Source organism: Sebastes fasciatus, chromosome 20, assembly GCF_043250625.1.
Source record: "Sebastes fasciatus isolate fSebFas1 chromosome 20, fSebFas1.pri, whole genome shotgun sequence".
Lineage (NCBI taxonomy): Eukaryota > Metazoa > Chordata > Actinopteri > Perciformes > Sebastidae > Sebastes > Sebastes fasciatus.
In genome coordinates, this window is record NC_133814.1 from 8,300,976 (window position 1) to 8,309,249 (window position 8,274).

The 8,274-nt window shown below is 41.6% G+C and overlaps 1 protein-coding gene across 2 annotated transcripts; it reads right to left on the reverse strand.

The window, feature by feature from the left end:
- Positions 1-1,185: 1,185 nt before the first annotated feature.
- LOC141758698 (high-affinity choline transporter 1-like) lies at positions 1,186-7,173 on the reverse strand. 2 transcript variants are annotated; one of them, XM_074620325.1, is made up of 8 exons: positions 6,965-7,173; positions 5,893-6,006; positions 3,918-4,073; positions 3,664-3,812; positions 3,429-3,572; positions 2,707-2,860; positions 2,349-2,563; positions 1,186-2,095 (listed from the first exon to the last, which is right to left on the reverse strand). In XM_074620325.1, exons 1-8 carry the CDS (start codon positions 7,146-7,148, stop codon positions 1,553-1,555), a joined length of 1,659 nt encoding a protein of 552 aa, XP_074476426.1. In that variant the 5' UTR covers positions 7,149-7,173; the 3' UTR covers positions 1,186-1,552. The 2 variants fall into 2 exon arrangements, with proteins under 2 accessions (XP_074476426.1, XP_074476427.1); XM_074620326.1 differs by lacking the exon at positions 5,893-6,006 and having other exon boundaries at positions 6,965-7,151.
- Positions 7,174-8,274: the final 1,101 nt, after the last annotated feature.

The window sequence follows — 8,274 nt, forward strand, 5'->3', positions numbered from 1 at the left end:
TACCATAATGCCCCGCTCCTGGCATTGGTACAGAACACTGAGGTGCGATAGGGCTCGCTTTGGGAAAAGCTTGACACCGGCAGTCATAGCCGCCTTAAACAACAGGCGTTGCTGAATAGCCCACAAATGACACAAGAATTAGCGCAGTCAAGGCCTATGGAAGGGAGGCTGGGTCCTGCACGCGTCATGTCCTTAGGGGTATAACACATGCGCAGTAAAACCTGGCCTGCGTTTGCCGAAATTGATAGACATACTATAATATAAATTTTTGTGACATACAATACTATGACTTTTTATGTCATATTATAGTATGACTTTTTTGTGAAATACTATACTGTGACTTTGAATTACTATACTATGACTTAACGGTATATTATACTATGACTTTATGACATATTGTGTTATTAATTTTTATGACATACTATACTATGACTTTTTTATGACATACTATACTGTGACTTATTATGGTATACTATACTTTGACTTTGTGACTTACAATACTGTGACTTTTATGGCATGTTATAGTATGACTTTTTTATGACCTACTGTACTGGGACTTTATGACTTGCTATACTATGACTTTATATGACATACAATACTATGACTTTTTATGACTTACTGTACTATTGCTTTTTATGGTATACTATACTGACTTTTTTATGACATACTATAATGTGACTTTTCACAGCATACTATACTATGACTTTCATGGCATACTATACAGACTATACTATATAACTAAAGTGAGAGCTGTGTTCGTATACTCAGTACAAAGTCAAACACCTTTCCGGTTGGTGTTGGCCTCCGCATGGGTTGTCCCTTGTCACCGATCCTGTTTGTGATTTTCATGGACAAGATCTCAAGATGCAACCGGAAGGAGGAGAGTGTCCGGTTTGGGGACCTCAGTATTGCATCTCTGCTTTTTGCAGATGATGTGGTTCTGTTGGTTTCAGCACACACTGTGGCGGTTTGCAGCCGAGTGTGAAGCGGTCGGGATGAGAGTCACTTGTGTCATGTAAAACTAGAGGGCTCCTGTGCTGTAAGAGATAAGTAGAGTACTCCTTTTTAAAATTATTACATTATGTGCTGAATTTATTACATATTCAACTTATTATTTTGCCAAGTTTATAATGTGATAATGTTCTCACAATGTAATAAGTTATTACATTATGAACAAAGCTGTTATTTCGTTATGCGCTCAAGGTTTTATTACATTATGTGCTGATTATTACATTATGAGCTTTTATTACATTTAAGTTATTATGTTATGAGTTGCTACAGATAGACCCCCTGCACCCTCCTAGAAAAGAAAAAAATGGGTCTATGAAAAAGAGGGGTGGAGTTGAAAAAAGTTAAGGAAATTCCATTAAAGACACTAACTTCAGATACATAACACCAATTATCATTTGCATACCCAAAATACTGTAATGTTTAATAAGTATTTTATGCAAATCATTTGCTTCTCTAATAATAATGAGCAATAACCAATTACGACAAGCTTGTCACTGTAACCCTACAATTATATCAATGAATATGAATATGAAAAAAATACTTAGCATTTTGTATCCAGCATTGGTTCAGAGGCATATTTATCATTTTCATCAGTTTCATTACTATCACCCTGTCTGGCACCATCTGCTGGTGTTGGTGCTCCCTGTGATTTCACCTTGAACACATCCAACCTCTCAGGAAGGATCCCCTTGTTAAACAGGAGTGAGGCAACATATGAAAACATCAGAATGGAGGCCAGAGCAGACAGCATGCAAATGGTCTTGAAAGGCCAGCGCTGAATATAAACACCATCCTCTAAAATGCAACCTGGGAATTGCAGGATCACAGGGAGGCCAAACAACGGCTCCCCACACAACAGTCTCATCACCACTGCAACAAGGTAGCCTGTGATCGCCCCGTAACCGTTGGAAACCTCAATGAAGAGGACGCAGATCAGTTGGGGGAATAAAATGGTGTAAGCCAGGTCTGCGCCCAGGATCCAAAACACCACGATGCCGCTGTCCAGGTAGGTGAGGGATATTCCCACAAGTCCTGCAACCACTATGGAGAGACGAATCACCCACTGCAGTTCTCTATCTGATGCCTAGAAAGCAGAGAACATAAAAGTGTGAGTATTTCATCCTCAATGAAATATCTGTGGATGATATATACAGAAGAAAATGCAAAGTAGCTGATGTGTTCATCTTATGACATACTCGAGGAGCAGTCAACACATGCTTACTTTACAAAACGGAGGGGGATTGGTAACAGCAAAGTGAGACCCAGTGAAAAGGTGATGAGAGAAGAGTTAGCAAAAATAGTAAAACACATCAACACTCCTGTTCCTTGTACTTCACCTGACTCCTGATGGTCTGGTAGATATTGGTGGTGAAGATGGTGGTTACAGACAAAAGGAAAGAGTCAGCGGATGACATCACTGCAGCAGCAAGAGCTCCGATGCCAAAAGCAGAAATGTAGGTTGGGGTTAAATTCTGAAGGGTGATGGGCAACACCATGGCCACCTCCCCGCGCTCATATGGAGAAGGAGAACCATATGAGGTGGAGTTCCAGTCTGAAATATAGACAACAATAAATGCTGATTTACCAATGATGTTGGAGAGAGGCCCCCTAACAATATCTTTTAACACCGAACAATATGGCCACTACGATTACCCTGACATGATAGATTCCCAACAAGTAAACTGTCAAGATTACCTGTTGATGATGCAACAGCTCCAATCAGTGTAGATGGGATTCCAACAATGATGACGGCTCCTGCTGCTATAAAACAGATGATTCTGGCTGTGGACGTGGAGCTGGAGGAGAGTGTCCTTTGATGGAAATCCTGAATGGCCATATTGCCCAAAGTCTAGAGAATTAAAAATTGTGAGACAAATGAAGATAAAAAAAATCAATGCATTGCAAAATTACAATATGCACTTGACTATGGTAAATAGCTATGTTCATCATCATTTTTAGCTCCATGTAAGTGTCTTTGAGATTTGTTTAAAACTTGAGCATCACTAGGGACATTTATGGCTTTTTCATTTTAAATTTTTCAATAATTTTGGCTGTGTTAATGCATGTGACATACATTTTGGCTGGGAGTTTTTTTTATTTTGGAAGTTCAACCTCGGCTCCTATAATAAATCTAGTATAAACAGTGTAGCCAAAATACAGACACTCAGACAGTTAAGGACATAAATATCCCCATTGAAACTCATTAAAACTACAATTTTTGATCCCACGGCCATTACACCATAAAATCATGCGTTCTTTTATATCAGATCTTCAATCCTGGCTTCAAAATTGTAGCTTTTACTGTTTTCCACCAGATTGAGAAATTTGAATCTAAAATGGCTTTAAACCACTTGAAAACCCAATGTGGTCAAAAAGGGACATTTTACACAGATATACTGTAATTGCATTCATCTTACCATCACTAGAAAAGTATCAATCCATCTCCCGACTTTATCAGACTCAAGCTGGCCAAGCCAGGAGGCCTGATAGGTGTGGTTGAATGCTGTTTTAGTGATGTCAGTATAAACGTCACTTGTCAGAACAAAAGGGACACACAGCCACTGTGAAAAGAGCAAATCAATCAGGAAAATCTAAATATAGAAGAATACTTCTGAAACACATCATCTTTAAGTTTCATTGTGTAAAACTCACCAAGCCAAGAAACACCAGTGAAATCTGGATGACATCAGTGTAAGCAACTGAATAGAGACCTCCAAGAACAGTGTAGATGATTGCCACCACAGCAGAGATCCAGACACAAACACTAAAGGGCAGATCCAAAACCACACTCATGGTTGCTCCTGTAGTATACAGGTACAAAGAATATAGAAAAAGTATGAATGAGAAAATGGATGAGGGGGTCCGAAAGGGAATGTGTTAATATGAGTGTACTTGTACGTATGTACCCAAGGAAGTCAGCAATGAAGGAATCCAGACAAGTTCAGTTACGACTGGAACAATGGCAAGAAACGCAGTCAGTGCTTTTCCATACTTCCTCTGAAATGGATCCATCATACTGACGTAATTGTTCTCCCTCATTGGCTTCGCAAAGAACAGTCCACCTTTTAAACGGATGAAAATGTAAGAAAGGTACGGTAGCTGAGAACGGTCAAACGAATGCAAAAGCTACAACACAAATTGTGAAACATGCATTCATTCTACCCTTCTCAGCCACCGTACAAACTGCACCTGCTACGTTGTAAAAGTGAAAGCAAAACTTAAAACAACACATGAAAACTGAATGAAACGTTGCGTTTTGAACACAAACAAAACAGCTTCTCTATGCTTGAGCAAGGGTTTGAGCAACAAAACTTATTAGTTAAGTTTAGGGAAAAGGTTGTGTTTTGGCTTAAAATAACTATGTTTCTAAAGTGAAAGTGAAACTTAATGTTGTGAACAAAAAGACAACAACATGTGAACACAAAGAAAACAATACGTTGTTAGTTTTACACAGGTGGCAGTTCTGAAAAGTGAAGCCAATGATGCTGAGTCCAGCCACCCTACGAAGGAAACTCATTTCGCCGCTTGTATCCGTTATCTCATTATTTTGGTCACTACCCAAAGCTCATGACCATAGGTGAGGGTTGGAACGTAGAGTCAGGGCTTCCAGCTCAGCTCCCTCCTCACCACAATGGTACGGTACAGCGCCCACATAACTGCAGACGCCGCACCGAACCGCCTGTCCATCTCCCGCTCCATTTTACTCTCACCCCGACAACAACCCCGAGATACTTAAACTGCCTCGCTTGGGGCAGTGACTCACTCCCAACCCAGAGGGAGCAATCCACCATTTTCCGGCAGAGAACCATGGCCTCAGACTTGGAGGTACTGACTCTCATTCCGACCACTTCACACTCAGCTGCAAACCACCCCAGTGCGTGGTGAAGGTCATGGTCTGATGAAGCCAACAGAACCACATCATCTGCAAAGAGCAGAGACGCAATTCTGAGTTCCCAAACTGGACACTCTCCTACCCCCGGCTGCGCCTTGAGATCCTGTCTTTGAAAATCACAAACAGGATTGGTGACAAGGGACAACCCTGGCGGAGGCCAACACCCACAGGAAATGTGTTTGACTTTGTGCCGATAATACAGACGCAGCTGTCACTTTGGTTATACAAGGACCGAATGGCTCATAATAACAACCCTGGTAACCTGTATTCCCGCAGTACCCCCCACAAAACTCCCCTGGGGACACCCTTTTCCAAGTCCACAGAACACATGCAGACTGGATGGGCAAACTCCCATGACCCACCAACAGCCCCGCAAGGGTAAAGAGCTGGTCCACGACCAGGACGAAATCTGCATTGTTACTCCTGGATCTGAGGTTCGACAATTGGTTGGAGCCTCCTTTCCAGCACCCTAGAATAAACTTTCCCGGGCAAGCTGAGCAGTGGGATACCCAATTAATTGGAGCACACCCTCCGGTCCCCCTTTATAAAAATGGGAGCCACTACCCCAGTCTGCCATTCCACAGGCACAGTCCCCGAGCTCCATGCGACACTGAAGAGTCTTGTCAGCCAAGACAGTCCAACAATGTCCAGAGCCTTCAGCATCTCAGGGCAAATCTCATCTACCCTCGGCGCCTTGCTGCTGAGGTGCAGAGACAGAGCTAACAATGTTAACCTGAGGGCTACGCTTCCGTGACGGCATTAACCTCTGCTACGAGAGCAATGCAGAGCGGCCGCTGTGAGCTAGCCAGTGGGGCACGCTCAAATGCACGAACATGCACTAAAAACACGCTCGGCTGGCCCAGCTATGTCAACATAGCACAGAGAAGCTCAGATTACAACACATACAGAGGTAGAGAGACTTCATTCTCTGCTCAGGTAGACATTAATCCACTATATCTTAAATAGTTTTATATTGAAGAGAGACTTACCGATGATAAAGGAAATTGACGTTTGCAGAGGCATAAGAGCCCAGATTAGACCCCTGGTGGGATCATAAACAGACTCTGCAGTTCCAAGGATAAAGCCACCTCCAACCCAAGTAGCTGCAGTAGAAAAATACATACACATAGATGCATAATTAGGGTTGTATCATTAATATGGGGTGTGGTGAATGTTACGGCCTCTCAAACAAACAAAGGCTCTAGAGAGACCAAAGCATATGAAAGGACGTCGATTAATTATATTACGTGAAAATAATACCATCAATTTATTTTAAATCAGGACAAAAATAACTATAAAAAATGCAAATGAGCAAACAAAGGGTTGGAGATCCTGGTTAAATGAACAAAAGAAGGGGAAGTCGCCTGGCCAGCCATGCAGTGAGCCGTCGCTCACAGCTCATCCCTCTAAACTCAAAAAGTGACTAACTTAAACCAAAAGCATGAAAACTTAACTACCAGGGATCTCCAGCCCAAAATCAAAGTCACAAACTAAATGCTGGGAAAAAAAGTCATCTGAGATCAAAAACAATGAAACAATGGAGACGGAAGTCTCCCCAGCAGTGCTGCCAGCTGGTAGCCTGAGTGCCAGTGAGTGTGCGCCATTACGCACTGTCCCTCCGCCTTTTTCTTCCCTCCCTTAATTAGTGCACCGTCTCAGGTGATCCTCCTGAAAAAGAATTACGTCAGAAGGGAGAGGAGAGAGCTAAACAAAAACACGCCCACAACAGTGTGCCCTGTGGCACATTAAGGCCCACACATAACACTGAAAAAAAAATTACTGTAATTATTGAAAGGGTTTTGATTTCAGTAATGGCCCAACAATTATCCAAAAATAAATATTGTTATATGCTATTGTGACAAAGACTTGCATACTCAAATTTGCATCTGACCAGTTTACTTTCACGTCTTTACCATAATATCACAAATGTTTCCATCAACCTTATCGCATAGGACAATAGAAAAGACTAGAGATTATACAGGCACATTAGAATAATAATGAATAAAAAACACTCAGTGAGGACACTTATTGTCTATTTGAAATAATCAAGCCAAAACTCACCCGTCATTGTGAAGACTCCCACTATCAAGCTGACACTTCGGTTAGCCAGAAAAGAAACCTCTAACCTTCCAACTTGTGTGTTTTTCTCCATCTTCTTAGATTTTACAGATGCCCAGATGCCGATTCCCAACACAAGCAAGTAGAATGCTACCATCATTATCACACCTGGTATATGGAGAGCCATTGTTGACTAAAACTATGAAGGTGACTGTCAGTTTACTTCTCCAGCTGGTTGTTTAAATTACACACGTCAGTTTATAATTAACAAAACTGCACAGAGGACTGTGCAGTTTTGTTAATTATAAACTTGATAAACTGGTTGCATATTTTTAGCCACTAATCAGGGGGCGGCACTGAGAGAGTCACATATTTGATTTCCGTAAGCCAACTATGCTGCATTGTTTTATGTACAATTTGATTAGTGATGAGACTTCTAGGTTGGACTGATCAGTAATGATAAGATGTTGTAACCACATTTGGTTAACAAGACATACAAAGCTAAAACCTAATCAATAGAAGAATAAATGTGTACATGAATGAGTCAAAGACACTGAAATTAAGCATTAAGCAAAACATTATTACATTATGAACTTAGCAAAATAAAAAGATGATTAAGTTAATAAGAATACTGTGGTGCAATAGGACTCGCTTTGGGAAAAGCTTGATACCGGCAGTCATAGCCGCCTTAAACAACAGGCGTTGCTGAATAGGCCTGAGTGTGTACTGCTGTCTGTGATTTTCTGTTGTTGTTGCTGTTGTATTGCTGTTGCTGTTGCTGTTGCTGTTGTTGTGTTGTTGTGTTGTTGTGTGTGTTGGTGTTTGACAAGTGCAATGCTGTGGAAGAGAATATCCCCCTGTGGGACAATAAAGTCTAAAGTCTAATCATTTAAAGGTCACATATTATGCTCATTTCCAGGTTCATAGATGTATTTTAATGTTGCACTAGAACATGTTTACATGCTGCAATGTTCAAAAAACCCTTTATTCTTCTCATACTGCAGCCTGAGTCTGCCTGCCTCAGAGCCTAATTCAGCCTCTGTCTGAAAACCACTGATTCACAGCCTGTCTCCTCCCACTCTGCTCTGATTGGTCAGCGTTTTCTGTCAAGCAAACTTCCTCAACAACAACAGCGTCACCCTCCCCCTCCCTCCCGGAGAAGCTCTCTCTCTCTCTCTCTCTCTCTCTAGAGAGAGAGAGAGAGAGAGAGAGAGACGAGTGGAGAGAGAGGCAGCTAGAATAGAGCTTATAAACCACTTTAAAGTTTATAAACCAGAAACTTCACCCAGCGCACGTTACCGGAGGAATCTGAT

Excerpts from the sequence above, each read along its gene's own strand:
- LOC141758698 (XM_074620325.1), bottom strand. The coding sequence starts at position 7,148 with ATGGCTCTCCATATACCAGGTGTGATAATGATGGTAGCATTCTACTTG. Across the intron at positions 4,074-5,892 it reads GTCAATTTCCTTTATCATCG|GTGGACTGTTCTTTGCGAAG; the intron begins GTAAGTCTCTCT and ends TCCGTTTAAAAG. Across the intron at positions 2,096-2,348 it reads ACCAGACCATCAGGAGTCAG|GCATCAGATAGAGAACTGCA; the intron begins GTGAAGTACAAG and ends TCTGCTTTCTAG.